General features: G+C 33.4%; 1 protein-coding gene across 3 annotated transcripts in view; it reads right to left on the bottom strand.

Moving 5' to 3' along the window:
• The window catches only part of ASCC3 (activating signal cointegrator 1 complex subunit 3), a 364,162-nt gene that overhangs the window by 289,378 nt on the left and 53,773 nt on the right, over nucleotides 1-21,011 (bottom strand). For all 3 annotated transcript variants that reach the window (XM_027057194.2, XM_027057195.2, XM_015072573.3), the window contains exons 5-8: nucleotides 9,604-9,724; nucleotides 5,290-5,494; nucleotides 4,427-4,568; nucleotides 3,499-3,624 (exon numbers count right to left, since the gene is read on the bottom strand). In XM_027057194.2, coding sequence (XP_026912995.1) covers nucleotides 3,499-3,624; nucleotides 4,427-4,568; nucleotides 5,290-5,494; nucleotides 9,604-9,724 — 594 coding nt within the window. The remainder of the gene's footprint in view (nucleotides 1-3,498; nucleotides 3,625-4,426; nucleotides 4,569-5,289; nucleotides 5,495-9,603; nucleotides 9,725-21,011) is intronic.

Below are 21,011 nucleotides of genomic sequence, written 5' to 3'. Positions count from 1 at the left end.
CTCAGGCATCTAGTCCAAAGAAATGAAAACTTTTGTTCACACAAAAACCTGTATACCAATGTCTAGAGCAGCTTTATCCATCTTATGGATGGAATTAGGTTTCATCTTATAATTTAAGTACATAAATTAAAGCCTTAACTCCCAGTGTTACAGTGTTTGGAGACAGAGCCTTTAGGAAAGTAACAAAGTTAAATAAGGTAATCTGAGTGAAGTCCTAATCCAATAAAGCTAGTGTCCTTTAAGAGGAAGAGACACAATACAGAGAAGAGCCCATGTAAAGCCATGGGAGCACAGTGAGAAAGTGCCTGTCTGCAAGCCAGGAAGAGAGTCTTCACTGGAAACTAAATCTATCAGCACCTTTTTCTGGGATTTCTAACCTCCAAAACGGTGAAAAAATAAATGTTCATTGTTTAAGCTACCCCGGCTGTGGTTATGGCAGCCTAAGGAGAATTACACACTTTGTAATAACCAAAAACTCTAAACAACACTGATATTCTTCAATGGAAGAAAAGCTAAACTCTCATGTGTGGTAGGCAGAATAATGATCCCCACTGATGACCAGATCCTAATCCATGGAACCCATAAATATATTACATTACACAGCAAACAAACATTAAGGTTGTAGATGAAATTAACCCATTTAGGAAAACTCTTACTCTTATAACCTAAATTAAAATGAACAAAGTATTTATTTGGAAATAAATATGAAAGAAAAATAAGAAGCCTGATTCATTCATTATACAATGAATGTTAATTTTTTCACATGAAAAATGTTAATACTTAATACACAAAACAAAATAAACTTCAATGATGATAATGCTTATAATGACTGGTAAGGTTTAAAAAGAATTATGTACAAAATTATGTCCTGCTGTATTTCAGAATCACCTACAGTGCTCCAAAAATCATCTTCAAAATACAGGTACCTGGACCCTTCTCAAGAGACTTTAATTTTATAGAAGCCAAGTCACTTGGATTTTGAAAAAGATCTACAGATAATTCTGATGCAGAGGATGAAACCCAGCAATATAAAATTACAATTTTAGTCTAATATATAAACTTACTCTAGAAAATAACTTAAAACTGTAACAAAAAGGAATCAGTTTAAAAGTAATAAAGGTATAAAATGGAATACTGTATGGTGACTATAAATGATGCTGCAGATATGTTTGCTGACATGGAAAGATGTATGTAGATAAATATACAAATAGACACAAACAGTATGTGTGATATAATGCCATTTTATAAAACAAAATAAAATGCACACATATGTGTAGAATGTAGTTAATTCTGGTTGGCTGTGGTTATTTTTTATGCTGTTCTTTTTGCTTGCCTCCATTATTTGGTATTTCTGAATGACTACATATAAATTACACACTCATACACATATATAAATATATATAAAGGAACTTCATTTTGGTGACAGAAAAGGTTAGCTTTAAATAATATGTATACTTTAAATAATTGGTATACCTTAAACTAAATTAAGAATTCTTTTTTCAATTTAGCACATGCTTATGTATATATTTGATTTCTCAGTGAGTTTAATACCCAGATGACAAGATCCCACAGTACACAGAAAATAAGCAACCTAGGATGCAGACAAGTGCCAAAAGTGCTGGATTATATACTTTAAGTCTCAATAACCAACATATTTGACTGAAACTGTTTGATAACCATTAACTGATATATATTTGATTGAAACTGTGATCTTAACTCTAAGGTTGAAGAGATACTGATCAGAGGTTCTCACCCATTATCAACGCTGCCTACATGAAATACTCTACATGATCACACCCTCACTCTACATGAATACTCTTCAGGTATCTTACATCTTTGCCATTTTTCTTCAAATAAAGTGCATATTTTAGGTATGCATGGATGTATTTGGTGCAGGTGAGTATTGAGGAGCTGATAAAAAAAAAAAAACTATGGGGAGAACTGTCTCCTCTTATAAAAAGGGATAAGATGATATGCCCTCCTACACTCATGTTTGCTTTGATTGTAAACTTAGGAAGTTTGCTTCGGGGCACCTGAGTGGCTCAGTCGGTTGAGCTTCCAACTATGGCTCAGGTCATGATCTCACGGTTTGTGGGTTCGAGCTCTGCCTCAGACTCTGGGCTGATAGCTTGGAGCCTGGAGCCTGCTTCAGATTCTGTCTCCCTCTCCCTGCCCCTTCCCCGCTCATGCATTCTCAAAAGTAAATAAACATTTAAAAAAAAGTAAAGAAAAAGAAGTTAGCTTCAATATACTAATTCTTTTCCTATAGCCTCCTGTGCACTCTAAAACTTCATGAATTTGGACTTTCCCTATGATGCTGTTCACCAAAAACTTCAATTTTACCTTCAATTTAATTTTCCCTTCAGTGTAAACTTCAATTACACTCCACAGATTTGCTAAGTAAATTATATGCAAAACTAAATTCTGACAAATATGTACCCTAATTAAGATGTTTTCAAATACATTTTAAAAGACTATCTGAACAATTTTCACTTCGATTTACATACAATTCAATAAATCTGATCCCAAGAACACCTGATTACAAAGTTAGCCATTAATCTGCATTACAATTTATCTAACAATGCCCTATTACTAGAAATCATTCAAATAACTTTAAATACTAAGTCAGACTAGCACTCTCAATATATTGATGTTCTCTAAAACTACTAGGACACAACACTCGATATAATTTATATTTCTGTATGTTCCTTCTAAGGGCCATACAAGTTTACTACAGCACTGTTTTAACTACCATGAGTATACTGAGTTTCCAATATATCCTGGATTGGCACTACTTGATAAGTTTACTTAAGGGAATGATTATTTCTCTACATAGCTTTATAATGAAAATTTCTCAAACCCTCACAATTTAAGCAGAAGTAAAAATTATAAATAATTCCTTCCTAAAACTATGTTATTAAAACTCTAAAAATTCAGGAAAATAATAAATCACAAGTTGAACAATTTAAGCAAATCTAAAAGTAAATTAAGAAATATTTATTTTGAGATAAAGCAAATATGGCAAAATTTTGACAAATGGTAAATGAAGACAAAAGATATATGGGTAATACAATTTATGCGACTTTTCCATATGTTTGAAATTACTCAAAATTTAAAAGCTGAGAAAAAAATAGTTTAGAATTTGATCCCCTCCCCAAATAGCATTGTATTGTTTTATAGACTGACCGTTTGATATATAAATACATGAATCCTTTAAAACAGTCTAAGTCCGCCTACATAGGTTAAACCAAATATTAGCTGAAATAGCCAAAATAAACATGAAATTACAGAAATATACACACAAAAATGTTTAATGTGTGAAGGAATGACTTTTTAAAGTTTAAACTCCCCTATTGTAAATTTTTAGTAACTAACTGCATATAGCTCTCTACTATATTAGCCAACTACTAACTTTTAAAAATAATTTTTTAAATAAAAAGCTATTCAGAAAACATACCAAGCACCAAAAATAACAACTTTATAAAATGATCATCTCACCTCATCTAAGTCTTGGATATAAACTGGTTTTTCCTCAAAGCCAACTGGCATTGGTTCACTATAGGGAATCTTTACTTCTTCATACATCTTGTTATTCTCTCTTTGAATTCCTTCTGGTAAAATCATCTATAAACATCAAAAATTAAAATTAAATATAATACAAACAATTGCTCTGGTAGAGATTATTTAATTAGAGAGAAAGAGAAAGAAAGAGAAAGAGAGAAAGAGAACACTAATGTCTTTAGACATAGCAGTGGTAAAATTTAGCTAGTTTAAAGAAAAACAAGGGTGCCTGGGTAGCTCAGTGGGTTAAGCGTCAGACTTTGGCCCAGGTCATGATCCTGCTGCGCTCTGTGCTGACAGTTCGGAGCCTGGAGCGGCTTCAGATTCTGCATCTCCCTCTCTCTCTGCCCCTCCCCTGCTTGCACTCTGTCTCTCTGTCTCCCCCAAAAATATTTCTTTAAAGAAAAACAAGCTTAAACAAAACCAAAACAAACCAAAAAACCACACACACATGAATTATTCATATACTGGATCTCTCATATAACACACAGACCATATTATGTTAATGAGTTTTAAGTATATATTGATTAGATGGTATCCTGAAGACAAATATACTTGTGTTGCTAGGAAAACTGTGCCATATACATAGTGTAAAGAACATTAAAAAAGTGATGTAACCACTAAAACTCAAAAATACAAGTTCCATAAATAACAAAAGGGAAGAGAACAAATACATTTTGAGTACCTAATATGTGTCAAGAAGTTTCCATACACTACATTATCTCATTTTCCCCAATATTTTGAAATTAAAGTTAGCATAGTATATCAACTAGTATAAGAGCCAGAAAAGACACAGGAAAAATCTATGTGTTATTTCCTCAGAATAGACCTATTATCCCAAAGTGGTCATATACCAGTGACATACCTTTGCACCAGCAATGAATGCTGATGTTCTCATGGCTTCAGCCTGGGAATCATAAACATGGGGATAACGTATTTTTTCAACGTCCATGTCTCTCTGCCTACTCAGAATTGGAACACTTCTAGCATTCATAAGTGCCTGCTCTCTGTAAATATAAAAACAGTAGGATAAATACAAAATTTTTATCTAGCAAAAGGAAGCCAGTACAAAGTCACTATAATAACAATTTCAGGTAGCTTTCCATTATGAAGTGGAAGAAATTAAATTACACAAAGAAAGATATTAGTAATCCTGACATTTTCAATGTAACTACATAGGAGTTAACACATTTTGTAGGTAGTATTTTTAGATGACATCATTTGATAAGTTTAACTTAGTGTTTTTTATTTATAATTTTGTTTGTCACAATCCAAAGATGTTTAACAAGGTATAAGTTCCTTTATAAAAATAGTATTTAAAATTTAAAGAACAAATATCATAATGCTTTTGTTTCTTTTTCTTCCTTTCTACTTCTAAATAACACAAGGAAAAGTATTCTTATTAAGCTAGAAAAAAACCCAAAAGTCTCAAAATAAATCTGTGTAGGCTTACAAATTTTAACCTAGTGGTTTGTGCACAGCACCCAAAATAGCTTACTTCTATAATCTAAAATTCTCACCTACATAGATGTAACCAAGAATATTCTAATTAAGAAGATCATTGCATTCTTATCCCAGAAAATTAGGTTTTCATACAACAAAAGTCTGTTCTTATAAGAAAACCTTACTAGAAGTACGAGTTATCTAAATTGTTAAGACTAACCAAAAAATAATGCATAAAGGTAGCAATTACAACAGAAGCATCTTTCAGCTTCTGGTTTTTATTACCTTTGTATCCGCAATTCCTTAGGATCAAAGCACATAACTCCTTCTGCAATTTCTCCATCTTCTCCAGCCTTTTTTTCTCGTCTGGCAATTCTTTTTTCTTCACGACGATACTGTTTCATTAATTGCTTTTCTTGTTCAGACTGAATGGTAACTTGACAACCATAGTTAGGTTTAGCATTTTCTCCTAAAATTTTTTTGCAGTTGTCTACAAAGCAAATTTAAGAAATATCATGTTCTATGAGTTTAAGCTTTAGGAAAACCATTTTTCCCCTTCACCAAAATATAAAATAGCACAATGCTCTAATAATTCAGTTTTTTTAAAACTGTCATATTCAATTGTATGTTTTATGGAGAGTTTTTTTTTTAATGTGATATCTAAGCGATATTAGACAGTGGTTAAGAAAAGTCAGTAGATATTTTCTTCATACACACTACATAGTTTAGTGTCATAAATTCTTACACATAACATCAGGAACTTAAAAATTCAGTTTTATAATTTTGAAATTATTTGTTTACATAATTTCAATAAATATAATTATCAATGCTAATCAGCACTTACTGCTAACATAATAACGAAATAAATATATTCTTTACATATTAGATATAACTTTTCCCTGTGTAACAGCCTTACTGTGTTAAATTGAATATATGTTTTTACTCACTTATACATGAAATACAATTTATTAACATTAGCTCAGGATATATTTAGAAGATGACCAGGCAAATAAAGACTGTGATCCACCTTTCTGTGGAAATACAGTTAAAAACAAAACAAAACAAAACAAAACAAAACAAGGGAAGATGGCTAGAGCCACTAACAATCAGGTCAATGAAAGTTCAATGTTTCATCTACAAGGTCCAATTTAAACCTGTGGTTTGGTCAAATCAATATTCAGGAATTTTTTTTCTTCCAACAGGATTAACCTTCTATGCTTAATTAAATCTTTTGAAGTAGCAGTATCCTGGCTCACTGTGGCCCTAAAGGAAATCACAGGAATGTTGCTGAAAGCAATCCAAATCAGTACACATTTACTGTATTGGGGACCTACTAGTTCCTTCCAGGCACTGCTGCTAGGCTAGGAAGCAACCTGCTTCCTAGCCTAGCAGCAGTGCCTGGAACTAGTAGGTCCCCAATACAGTAAAAGGAAGCCAGTTCCTAGGCTAGGAACTAAACTTGGTCCATACTCTGAAGGAGCACAGCACAAAGTTATTTTATTAAACTCCAAGATCCCACACCGAACAAGGAAGGAATTAAGAAAGCATCAAGATAGCGAAATAGCCTTCTAATTCATTTAAGTCAAATCTTCACAATTCTCAGTCATTTGTCACTATCTCAATACATAATTTTGAATAAATCATTTTAACTCTCAATCACATGAAGTAATACCTCTGTATAATGGCTTTAGAAATCTCAAGAAGGAAACTGAGAAATAAAGACATCACATGAAAACTATGAAATGAGATATGATCTCCTTTATATTAGTACAGTTCTGAAAAAAAGTTTTTTTCTAGGTCATATATATTTTACTTTTTGGTAAAGTCTTATACATCTATTATAATGATTAAGTTTGTAGCCAATTAACTTTCAATGGTAGAGAACAGACAGGTTTGACAAAGGGAGGTGGGTGGAGATGGGCTAGATGAGTGATGGGTACAAAGGAGGGAACTTGTGATAAGCACTGGGTGTTGTATTAAGTAGAATGTGAATAATATCATGTGAATAACACTATGTATTTATTATATAAATGAATGTTAAGGATTCTGTGTGTGAAACTAAATACCCTGGATGACACTCTAAGTGCTATGCTAACGTAATTAACATTTTAAACAAATGTAATAAGAAGAAAACAGGTCTGCTTCATTAATAGCTTTTTTAAGCCTCAAAGAGAATACACTGGAATCCTGTAACACTGAACATAATAGGTAATTTTCAAAGTAAGTCATACAGCAGCAAAAGTTTAAATGTATAGTTTTCCTTGGTAGGTTCAGTTAACTTTACAGCCTGAAAAGTAGAAATGAAATGAATAAGTTTACCAGTAATTCTATAAAATTTTACTGAAGAAGAATGTGGAAGCTTGTATCCTTTTAGAATGTAATCATGACCAAAAAGATCGTGTGTAACTACTCAAAACACTGTCCTTGATAGCATAAGCTAACTTAATTTTGATTTTATGACACACCCTGGAGTAAACATTCTTCACATCAGCACTAAAAATAGAATTTAATTTACAACTATCCTCACCTTAGCAGTCAATCCACTTTACCCACCCACTTCTCACCTACATTTCCTGGTTATAATAAAAACAGAAGAGATAAAATGGGTGATGCACATCTGGATTAAAAAGTTTTAAAAAATCATTATGAAAACTAGAAAATGATAAATAGTAAGAAGCAACTTCTAAGACCACGATTTTGGAGGAATAAAGAAAAGGATGGGATGTGATGGCCATATTAAAGTAGCTTAATAAAGAATGCAAATATAATTTGGTAGTTTTTAAAGAATTTTGAAGGATCCTCAACACAAAATTAGATCAGAAGATACAAATGGATGAGAACACTGATAAAGTAATAAGAGTCTGAAGAATCTTTTCTTCAAGAATATTTCCTTTCCATACCACCTCCCTCCCCGCAAATAAAGGAAAATATCTGTTTAAGCCATGTACACGAAAAACTCTACTGAAAAAAAAATCTGAAACATGCTGGTTGTCAGCTTCTTTACAATAGTCCTTAGACATAGTTAAAGCCTACTAATACCCCACTTTTCTATAGTAAAATTACTACTCTTAGATAGTGGCAATAATAATGATCTAGCTTAGAATAAAAGAGTAAAAGCAGTATGAGAAAATTAAACTGCAAGACAACACTAACTCATCACCTATAGTTCCAAAAAAAAAAAAAAAAAAAACACAGGTGAAGCTGGAATCATTTTGAACTTTCTGTTAAGTAAATTAGCACTATTAACAGGTGAGATCAATATGTATCCCTATATCAACACTTAGGAGACTGACAAAATAAATTGTCAGAATTTACACTGCAAGACTAGATATTTACATTCATTCCTTTCTTTCTGGCGGACACCCATTTTAAATGCTCTTAAACTCTGGTGGTTTCCAACAATGTGTGATAAATATCTTTAGCAGGTGGGAGAGCCTTCTTAGAGCAAGGCAGTTTGTAAGTGATAAACATAGTTAAAGAACAACGAAACTTGCATAAAGACAAAGTGGCTAAACTCAATTCTTCTAAGTTTCTAAAAATCTCAAGACAACTCCAGGAAACTACCAGTAATCAAAGTATAGGATAAGAAAGCCCCAAGAAATTTTGGATTTAAATCAAGGTTCTTTTCATAACTTCATTTTAGTGCCATACTCATATATGTAAGGAAAAGATAACATAACTTACATTAAAAAATGATAAATGCCGATTCATTTGAAGAAGGGAGGGATGTCTAATTTTTTATGCCCAGGCACTTTTGAAAAATTCCAAACTATATATAAGGCTGGCAAAGAACATTTGGGTAAAAGTAAGAAATTCAGGTTTCCTGCTTATGACTTAAAATCTGAGTTCAGCATCAGTTGTATCATAGTAAGCAAAGCATTTTTAAAAATTATTTTGGCTTCCTCAACTACTCTAATTCTTCTGGGGATTTCAAATACATGTGATACATGACAATATAAATGTTCAATTTGCTGAGTATGATAACTGTATTGCAGTTTAGTAGGAGACTGCTATTGTTCTTAAATGTACGATGAAGATTTTACAGGTGAAATATTATGATGTCAGCAACTTCCAGGCCACTGTTCATCAAAAATGTTAAATGTAGGTGTTTGTTTATGTATATGTGAGTGAGTGCATGTGTAAAGAGGATAATAAGAGAAAGAAAGCAAAATGTTAACTGTCGAATCTACACAAAGGTATGCAAGTGTTAACTGTACTATCCTTGTACTATCTAGGTTTGAAAGTTTTCAAAATAAAAAAGTTGGGAAGAAATTATAACACTACTTGGCCCACAGTTAATATCAAATGCAGTTGCTTAAAAAAAAAAAGTATCTATTCAAACCTTCAGCAAAAATAATAAAAAATAAAAAAATTAAAAAAAATGCTATACCTAAACAGAATAGAATCTCTACCATAACAGCCTATTTAGGGCATTGTGGTATTTGTTTCATAATCTGCCATATCTAAAATCTACTTTAAAAAGTGGTATCGCTAAATTATATAATAGACCAAAGGATATTAATATATAATTATATTAAAAAGATTTGCTAACCAATGAATCTTCCTTTAAATTGGAATTACCACTGAACACTTTCTTACCTTGAAGAGCCTGCAACTTATGATCATTTGAAGAATTAAGAAATCTATCCACAATTGTAATTCTGTTCTGGAGGAGTTTCTCAATAAGTTCAAGTCCATCAGGTCCCAGCAGTTCAAATAGCTTAAAAGAAGAATCAAAACAACTGTTACCTCAAATCACCTTTTTCAAGTTATTAATACCTTATTCAACAGAGGTATGAAGCCAAACTACTAGAGCAAGAAGTACCCAAACAATACCTTGGAAAAAAATAGTAACTTAGGAAAGAAAAGCAACTCTTCATATTGTTACATATCTTTCAGGTTTACGAAGTCAATATGCAATTACTAAAGCACATGATTCAATCTGTAAAAGTAATCATGATTATGATATATATGGTATATAAATAATTATGACATATATATAACTAAATCACAGAATTATAAATCCTTACACTTGCCTTTCCTAGGTATAACCAAATGAAATTCCAAAATTAATTTGCTTTTTAATATTGTTCTGGTTTTGGCAAATAGAGTCCAGAGTATGAATTTTCTTCCAACTTACTACACATAACAGCTATCACTTTACAGTTAAAGAACCATTAAAATGTTTTAATGATTCATGACACACCACATTTTTAATGCTTAATAATTAATTGTATTATTTTATTAAATTTATTTTATTAATGTTTAATTAATACTTTTTAAAATTTTATTTAATTTTGAGAGAGAAAGAGACAGAGCACAAGTTGGGGAGAGGCAGAGAGAGAGGGAGACACAGAATCTGAAGCAGGTTCCAGGCTCTGAGCTGTCAGCACAGAGCCCAACGCAGGGCTCGAACTCATGAACAGTGAGATCATGACCTGCGCCAAAGTTGGACACTCAACCGACTGAGCCACCCAGGCACCCCCTAATTAATAATTTTTAATGCTTAATAAATCTGAAATCTAAAACACAGTTCCACAAAGTACTTTATGTAACTTTTTATAAAAAATTTCCATGTGTATCTTATGCAGAGCAGTTGCCAAAGATTAAGTTTATTCAAGTCAGAGAACCAGTTTTAGGATTAAGAAAGACTTTCTTTTCTTTTTTTTTTTTTAATTTTTTTTTTCAACATTTATTTATTTTTTGGGACATAGAGAGACAGAGCATGAACAGGGAGGGGCGGAGAGAGAAGGAGACACAGAATCGGAAACAGGCTCCAGGCTCTGAGCCATCAGCCCAGAGCCCGACGCGGGGCTCGAACTCACGGACCGCGAGATCGTGACCTGGCTGAAGTCGGACGCTTAACCGACTGCGCCACCCAGGCGCCCCAAGAAAGACTTTCAATCACATAATTATACAAAGTAACTGCTCCAGAAAGCCTTTCAATTTCTTCCAGTATGGTTTCAGGATGTTTTTTCCTCCTGTCCAGAAATGTTATATCTAATTTTACATGTGAAGATTTTATATCAGCCAAATTCTAACTATTCTCAGAGATTCATTCCACACAAAATCATAATTAAAGTAGGAACTTATGTTAAGTATATATGAAATGCTAACTATTTAATATATATTTTCTTTTTGCTGTTCATTTAACTGACATTATCTACATATAAGGCCAAGGCCCTAGTCCTAGAACCTCTACTTTTGGCCTAAACATCATGGAGTATACCGGGGCCCAATCACTCTCACCCTGGCTCATAAGGCACTAATTCCACACCAGGAGAGGCAAGCCAAGAAGGACTTAGCCTACTGCCTACCCCTTCCATCAGCACTCAGCTCCTAGAGCAAGGGTGTCAGTCAGAGATAAACTGTCCCTTGTCCCCACTCCTAGCTCCAGAGTTTGCCTCAAAGATTTTGTCTGGGGGAAGAACTAGGCTATAAAACAGAAAGGTCCCAATCTCTTCCAAAGGTATGGGCCTCATGTGCAACTTGGCAGAAAGTCGAAGCCTTAGGGTCCTCTCAAAAACAGCACAGATTGTGGTTAACTATAAGTAGAAGAGTCACAAATTGAACAACCAGGTTACAAAAGAGAACTAAGGAAGGACAAGGGGGGGAAGAGCCGATTCCTTCAAAGTGGCCACAAGTTTATTAGTTTGTGGAACAATTTATGCCCCACGACATTTCTGTGACCAGAGCAATTATCTGGTAATTAGTAAAGTTTAATAGCTGGCTAGGTCACGGAAAGAAAAGCAGAGGGTCCTGCCAAAACTACTTTCATCTAGGATGACTGTGGATATACCCGAAAGTGTGCCTCCTTGAGGAACAATACCAGAAGCTAAAACACTGTGGGGTAAGGATTAGAGGAATTGTCTGCACTAAAATATCCAGCTAGTCACCAAACCAATAAACAAGCAAATAACAATCATAAACCCTGGCAGTGGTAGATTAGATGAAATAAACAAATTCCTAGAAAGACAAACTAGCAAATAGCAGACAATCTGAATAGATCTATAACAAGTCAAACACTGAGTTAAAACAACCCACAAAGAAGTCTAAATGACTTCACTGGTGAGTCCATTCAAAAGAATTAATGCCAATTCTTCACAAATTCTTCCAAAAAACAGAACATCTCCCAGGTCTTACTCTAACTCCAAAACCAGACAAATATATTACAAGAAAACTACAGACCAATATCTCTTAGAAGTTGAGACACAAAACCTCAATAAAATACTAGTAAACCATATCCAGCAATATAGAAAAGGAATTACACACCATGACAAAGTGATATTTACATCAGGAACATAAGACCAGTTCAACATAAGAAAATCAGTTGATGCATTACATTATATCAACACAATAAAAAACAAAAGTCACATGATCAGCTCAACAGATGCAGAAAAAGCATTTGAAAAATCCAATAGCCTTTCATGATAAAAACACTTAACAAAGTAGGAATATAGGTAGTTTTACCACCTGATGAAGGGCCTACGAAAAACCCATAGTGAACATCATACTTAATGGTGAAAACACTGGATACTTACCACTAAGAACAGAAACAAGACAACAAAGTTTGCACTTGTGACTTTGAACACTGTGCTGGAGGTTCAAACCAGAGCAATTGGACAAGAAAAAGAAATATAAGGTATTCAGATTAAAAGGAAAAAGTAAAACTTTCTATTCATAGATTGTCTATGTAGAAAATACTAAAGGATCCGCTAAAATACAATTCAAAGTAATAAACAAGTTTTCAAAAATCATAATAAAACCATTCAGTGAAGAAAGATGAGACTTTTCAATGAATGATGCTGAGACAACTGGGTAGTCATATGCAACTGAATGAAGTCAGACCCTTATACGATATACAAAAATTAACTCAAAGTGGATCAGTATTCTAAATGCAAGAGCTAAACATAAAATTCTTAGAGGAAAACAGAATAAGATCTTTATGGCCTCAGATTTGGTAAAGGATTCTTAAATATGACACCAAAAGCATGAGCAACAAAAGAAAACACAGATAATTTGGATTTTAGCAAAACAAAATTTGTCCCCTTCAAGGAAAAATGCAGAATGGGAGAAAATATTGGTAAATCATATATCTGGTAAGTAACCTGTACCCAGAGTATATAAAGAACTCTTACTACCAACAAAAATACAACCAATTAAAAACTGAGCAGAAGATCTGAATTTATCCTAGGAAAATACAAAAAGGACCAATAAGCAGATGAAAAGATATTCAAAATCATTATGCATCAGGGAAATGCAAACTAAAACCACAAGAACCATTAAAAAAAAAAACTGGAAAAGAACAAGTGTTGGCAAGGATGTGGAGAAAACTGGAAACCCATACATTGTGGGAATACAAAATTGTACAGCCATTATGGAAAACATTTTTCCGATTCCTTACTAAGTTAAATACAGAATTACAACATGACCAATTGATTCCATTCCTAGGTATATACCTCCAAAGAACTGAAAACATGTGTCCAAACAAAAACTTTTATACATACATGGCTATTCACATAGCCAAAAGGTAGAAACAACCCAAATGTCCACCGACCAAAGCATGGATATACAAAATGTGGTATATCCATACAACAGATATTACTAAGCCATAAAAAGGAACTAATTAGTGTACAACATGGATAAATGTTAAAAACATTTTGCTAAGTGAAAGAAGCCAGTCACAAAAGACCACATACACATGATTCCATTTACATGAAATGTCCAGAAGAGAGAAATCTCTAGAGACAGAAAGTAGATTAGTGGTTCTTTAGAGACTGAGAAGAAGGTGGGAGGGAGTAGGAGGAGAAAAGCTAAAGGCTTAGGATTTCTTTTTGAGATAAGGAAAATGCTCTAACATGACTGTGGTGATGGCTGAACATATCAATGAATATACTAAAAACCACTGATTTATATACTTTAAATGGATGAATTGCATGGTATGTGAATTATATATCAATGAAGATATTTCATTGAATTATAAACCAAAATGGCTTAAACTAAATACTAAAAGTAACCAGAAAAAAATTGCTTATGGTTGAAAGATAAAGACTGAATGCAATTTTCTTATTAAAATATTAAGTGAATGTTCTCAATTGCTGTTAGTTCAATTTAAGCCCCATGCTTAATGAATGTTAAGAGTGATATTTTAAAACCAACAAATTCAAATTAAAAGATACTTCCATACTCCAAACAAACTATAGTAAGAAATGCTCTCTACATACAGCATGAAATGTCTTTCATAGTCTATCAACTCTCAAAGAATGTGTTAATTATTTTTTTAATGTTTTACTTATTATTTATTTTTTTTTTTTAGAGAGAGCACAAACCAGGGAGGGCCAGAGAGAGAGGGAGGCAGAGAATCCCAAGCAGCCTCCACGCTGTCAGCGCAGAGCCCCATGCAGGGCTTGAACTCATGACCTGTGAGACCATGTCCTGAGCTAAAATCAAAAGTTGGACACTTAACCGACTGAGCCTCCCAGGCACTCCAAGAATGTTAATTCTTAAATTGAGACCATTTCTTCCATAAGAAGATAAATTATCATGGCAGAGTTATCCTTACATATTCTAAGCTACTTCAAGTTTTCTTAATCTGAAATACAATATTCACACATGATAAATTAGAGATTCACAACTTTTTAGTTCACCATAATTTTAGGAAAACATCGGTATATTTGGAAGACAACTTCTAATGTAACATCTCAGGGGGAGGATCACCACAGCACAGAGCCTTTTCTTTTCTTTTCTTTTCTCTCTTTCAAGCCCATTATTTCTTAAAAATAACATACCTAAGACCTAGCAAAAGAGCTGTTTTGCTCTGAATAGTAGGACTTCCATGACTTCCAAGATGAAGAATCCCCAGTAGAATTCTGAGATCAGCTGTTACCAAATTTAAAGTAATCCCCAAATTATGCTTTCCCTAACATTTGCCATTTTCATCCACAGTGAGAGCAGGTGCAGTTCTCATTCAAGATTTGCACTACAAACTAATTTGGCACTGAGCATGACTATTTGTAAAGGTACAGCTGTCTGGATCACTGCTCTATGCACTGACACAAGTTCCAGAAGCTATCAAATTGCAAAACAAAGAGGGAGGGAAAAGTTAGCCATGAGTACAGAAACAGACATCAACTACAAAGTTTAGAAAGAAATGAAAGAAAAGTAAAAAAAAAAAAAAAAGAAAGAAAGGAAAGAAAAGAAAGAAAGTTTCACTACCCTGGCTATAAATTAAAGATACGAAATTTAAAGGAGACCACAAGAGTAATAGAGGTTGTTAAAGCCCTGGTAGAGGTTGTTAAAGCCATTATTGGGGTGCCTGGGTGGCTCAGTTGGTTAAATGTCCAACTCTTGATTTCGGCTCAGGTTGTGATCTCACGGTTCATGAGATGGAGCTCAGCATCGGGTTCTGTGCTGACAGCATAGAGCCTGCTTCAGATTCTCTCTCTCCCTCTCTCTCTGCCCCTCCCCTGCTCTCACACACATACACACTCTTTCTCTCTCTCTCTCGAAATAAACATGTTTAAAACACATTATAATCAATATATTATTATTATAAGGTATTTTAATAAAGTTTCTCTTAGAATTCTCATTGTTTTATAAATCCATTTTCATTAAATTAAATTATTAAATTGAAGTAGTTCTTTATCAAAATCAAATAGAATGGAAAAAGTTAAAAAATCAACCAAGAGTCTACATTCCTAAGTGCCAAAAAAAATTATTTCAGAGTATGTACACACTAACTTTAAAATGGTATTACTTCCTTGTTTCTTATAATACTTTTAACAGATAAATATAGTTTGTTAATCTCTCAGAAAAAGTAATTCCCACTTTATCCCATATTCTGAATATCATTTTTGTTCCAAAAGGAACAATGGTACAATGGATGTTATATTCTCAACAAAGTATCAAGTGAATCACAAATGGTACATTATAAAAGCAAAAGATAATGATAAACATTTGAATAATATACCATGGAAAATTATACTATAAACCCTATGAAAATTGAGAGAGAATGAGCTTAAATTAGAACTATAAATTTGTTCTCAAACTGCGATATGCAAAGATTTGCTGAGTGTCTGTGAAACCACAGAATAAATATGATAAACATCCTTGGACTATCAGTTTACTCAAAGATTTAGAGAAAAAAATATTATTTTCATTTAACATACAACTTTGGTCATGTCAATATCCTGTCTGAACTCTGCTTCTCAGGTAAATAAAAACAAAAACCAAAAAAGAACAATTATTTAGTTGCTAATTGCTTGAAAGCAAATAAAATTTTATTATTTATAAAAGGTTTGTCAGTTCCATTCTGTTTCTATATAGTCAATATTAAAGAATTCATCAAAAGTCAAAACTAAGTCTATTTGGAGTTCTAAAAGACATTTCAAAAGAAAGATCAACCATTCTACATATCAAATAGTCAATGCACATTCTGAAAAATGATTCAGGGATGCATAGTAGACATGGTATCTTGATGTGAGCGAACTATCTTTTTGTATAACAACATGGTTAAGTAGATTATGGGATTAATCTCAATACTGAGTTAAGCCACTAACGTTTTTCTACAAGGATGGGCCATGTCTCTGTCCTCTTCAAAATTTTATCAATGATATATAAAGTGAAGACATTAAATCAAATTTGCTAACGTGTTAATAAGTTGCCTGGTAGAATCAAGATTATAAATTTTCTAAATTGTCTGATATATCTGGCAGGACCTAAGGAGAAGTAATGGAGGTAAATATAAAACCCCACAATTAGGGTAAAAAACAAAACAACAACAACAAAAACTCATGTGAATTTCGGTAAGATGGGTAAACCTGGTCCTACAAATAAATTCCTAAGAAAAATCCTGAAAGGATGGGTGAGGGGGGTGGTTACTTGTAAGGTCAGTATGAATAAAAAATGTAATGAAGGCTGGGAAAAATTTATGTATTAATAGTAATATTTCAAAAATCTCATTTAGTGGGGCTCCTGGCTGGCTCAGTTGGTTAAGCACGCAACTCTTGATCTCCAGCAGTTCATTAGTTTGAGCCCTACATAGGGCCTAGACATTACTTTAAAAAATTCCATTTAGCAACTCAAAGGCTATTACATTGATTAAACCATTTTTAGAGTGCTGAGTTCAATTTGAGTCATACTTTTTAAGAAGGTCACAAAAAAAAATATTGTAGAACATGAAAAACAAATAAAAATAAGATATATCTATGCAAACTTTTTCAATAGCAAAATGAGTAGGGGAGGAGCAGAAAGAAGAGAGAAACAATCTCAAGCAGGCTCTGTGATGCCAGCACAGAGGCCAATGCAGGGCCCATACTCACAAACCTCGAATTCATGACCTTAACCGAAACACAGTCAGATGCTTAACTGACCGAACCACCCAGGCACCTCTATTTTCCATTCTGTTTGAAGAATACTAATTCATAGATTTGATAAAGAAAGTGAATTTTATTTTGACCCCATCTTCCTTACCATTCCACACTGCTAAATACTCCTTATACTTCTTTAAACACACTTTTCCTTTGATACCCTTGATACATCACTCTTTTGATGTGTCCTACCACTTAGAGCTACCTTCCTATCTCCATTTCAGGCCCACTTTGCCTATCAAATGTTGGAGTTTCTTAAGGCTTAATCCTAGGCTTTCTCTCACTTTCACTCCATATTCTCTCCTTAGCTGTTCACATCTAAGCCCTTACATTCCTTAGCAAACATATGCTAAAAACTCTTAATTTTATATATCCTTCCCAGAACTCTACTCTGTGCACAGACTACAGTTCTGGGAAGGATGTATAAAATTATATCTAATTGCCCAGTTATCATCTCCACTTGGAGGTCTCAAGACCTCTCACAATTCTACATGTCCAAAACTATGTTTGGTTTTCTACCCTCTTCACCCTTTTCTAAGTGTTCACTATTTCCATGAATGGTATTACTGCCATCCCTCCAGTTATATAAGTGAAAAGGCTAAAATGCATCCATAACCACCTCTTTACCCCACAACACCCACACCACCTCTGTCATCCAATCCACTATCAAGTCCTCTTGATCTCAACCACTAAACAGATTTCAAGTCTTTATGCTTATCTATTTTTAAGCTCCCAAACCTTTACTGCCTGTACCACTCAAAAGACTTCCTAAATGGTTTTTGCACATCTATCCAAAACACTCCAATCCATTCTCCACATAGCAACCACAGTAAATTATATGAAATGTAGGTCTGACTAATACATTCTACCTCCCCTCTACCCCTTGCCAACAAACTCTCCAATGGCTCTCCATTGTTCTAAAAATGGAGTACTGAATTGAAATGCACATAGAACCAGAATTTCAAAATGTCACAAGTGCTAAACTATGATTAAAAAAAAAATACTGATGCATACTCAATCATATTGCTCTGACTAGAATTTTAATACCATTAATAAAGTTAAATATAACTTCTAAAGCAGCATCCTTTTTAACTCTCCATTTCTATGTATGTTTTATGTTGAACATAAGGCAGAATAGTATATGTATATACTTTAAAATTAAATAACTACATTTATATCAAGGATGCATTATTAAAAGTGATTATTAGAAGGTATGATCAAAAAAGTTTGGAGACCAGTGCTTTAAAGTATCATTCTGTTATGAAAGTTTTTCACAATGTAACAGTTTTCTAATCTAGGTATGTCTTATAATTACTACCTATGTTTCATAATACTTTCTCTGAAAAGGTTATTAAATGAATGGTGTTTCTGAAAATTGCTGGTGTTTTATAGAACTCAAGGAATACAAAATATGTATAATCCACTGATACCATCACTGCTCATCACAACTTTTTTAAGTGCATTCTAAATTAGCAACCCCATCATTATTTCATATTATTCCTTGTCAGTCAATTTAATTTAATAATCTAAAAATTTATGAATGCTAGTCTAACATAGCAGTTTAGCATAGGAGAAAGTCTGCCAGGCCTCAAATCTTTAGCCTAATGCTCAAGAGTTTTAGGACCTCAGACATCCTCTCTGAGCTTCCTATGTTCTCATTTGTATAGCAGGAATAAGAGTACACTCCCATCCTTTGCAGGGCTGTGATGTGAAAAAAATAATACATGTAAATGTTTTTGACACAATGCCTTCCATATAGTTAATGTTAGCTGTTTAATATTATTAAAATAAATGAATCATAAAGAGAGAAAGAAAAGTATAAAAAATAATTTGAATCACAATAATATTGATAACAATACCTAACACTTGTATACTATTTGTGTCCCAAGCAAGGTATGAAGTGCTTTACAAATAAAGCATATATTTTCAGGACGCCTGGGTGGCTCAGTCCGTTAAGCATCCAACTCTTGGTTTAAATTCAGGTCATGATCTCGCGGTTTGTGAGATGGAGCCCCGCATTGGGCTCTTCATTGGCATCTCAGAGCCTGTTTGGGATTCTCTCCCTCTCCCTCTCTGCCTCCCCTGCTTGTATTCTCTCTCTCTCTCTCAAAATAAATAAACATTAAAAAAAATTAAAGCATATATTTTCCCTGTATCTGAAGAAGTATTTAATGAATTTTTGCTAATTATATACAACACTGATGTATTTATCACTTAAAAACAATCATAATAGAAAATAATTAAATGAAAACACTACAAACATATCTAAAAATCAACTACTGTTAAGGAATAAATGAACACAACAAATATTAAAAACATCTGATATGCATATTTATGTCGACATGTTTTTAAGAAAGTATGCTCATGATTGTAATATGTGCATACACATATCCTAACTTTAATTTCTGCTGTGAAACTGTTCTTGGTTCAATTGTGAAGTTAAATACAATATATTGTGGTGCTCTGTAAAAAACCGCATTAAGTTTGAAACAATGCTTCAATCAGTAATTGGTCCGATCACAGCTTCCTTAATCTTCCTGCCAACGACCGGTAGGTCTCTACTTCAATCTGCTACGTACTAGAGCCAGATCATTCTTCCTCATAGTCATCTTTTACATACACTTTTTCAAAAAACTACAATGTGGTCACCTACGCATTTGGAAGGGACATTAGAGGATAACTAAACAAAGCTCTCGTAAAAGCAATGATTAGTAATGGGAAGAAGAATAGGAGGACAGTTGAGAACATGGGCTTACATTCAGAGAGAACTAACTTTAGTTATCAGTTCTGTCAATTCCTAGCTATTGGACTACTGGCAACTTTCTTAAGCTCCTGAGCGTCAGCTTTTTCATCTGTTAAAAGAAATCAGCACAGTATTTGGCAATAAACGCTCAATACTTATTGCTGTTAACTGACAATTATTTCCTAGCTGATGAATATCCAGCATACATCTGCCAGCAACAAACTATCTTATAAGATAATGCATGCCACTGCTAGCAAACACACTATCAAAAAATCTTTTCTTATATTGAGCCCAATCAGCCTCTCTATTCTTTCATCTATCATTCTAGCTGTGTTCTCTGGGTTACAGAGAATGATCTTAGTAACATTCTATAAGACAGCCTTTCAAATATCTAAAGATAAAGCAAAGCACTAGTCACATTTTACCCACAGGTCCTTTCTTTCCCAGGTAAATATACATCAATTCCTTACTATTAGTCATATAACTTGGTTTCTACATAATTCTTTATCCATGTTCCTTTACAAACGTACCTTTTATTGAGATTTTAAAAAAAAAACAGCATCATAAACCAAAACTGAACATAATATTTCAAATATAATTTTATCAGGGCAGATCACAGAGATTACAAGAATTTTGAACCAGATGTTAAACTTTTCTGAACATAGCCGAAGTCAGTCACAACATCACACTGTTAACTCAAACTGAATGTGTAGCCAAAACATTTGGTTTTAGGTTTTTACCACATGAACTCCTAGTAGTCCAAGCTTTCCATATCCTGCATTTTTTATAATTAGTAAAGGCAGAATTCAAATGGATTGCTCATAAAGTTCACTTTCTTCCTGCTTCTTCTTTTTAGTCTTTTGATAGCTTTGTAAATCCATATTTGGGCATCTGTC

The sequence above is a fragment of the Acinonyx jubatus genome, chromosome B2 (assembly GCF_027475565.1).
Source record: "Acinonyx jubatus isolate Ajub_Pintada_27869175 chromosome B2, VMU_Ajub_asm_v1.0, whole genome shotgun sequence".
Lineage (NCBI taxonomy): Eukaryota > Metazoa > Chordata > Mammalia > Carnivora > Felidae > Acinonyx > Acinonyx jubatus.
Note: the sequence above shows the minus strand (reverse complement) of the source record. Positions and strands in the feature narration are given on the sequence as shown.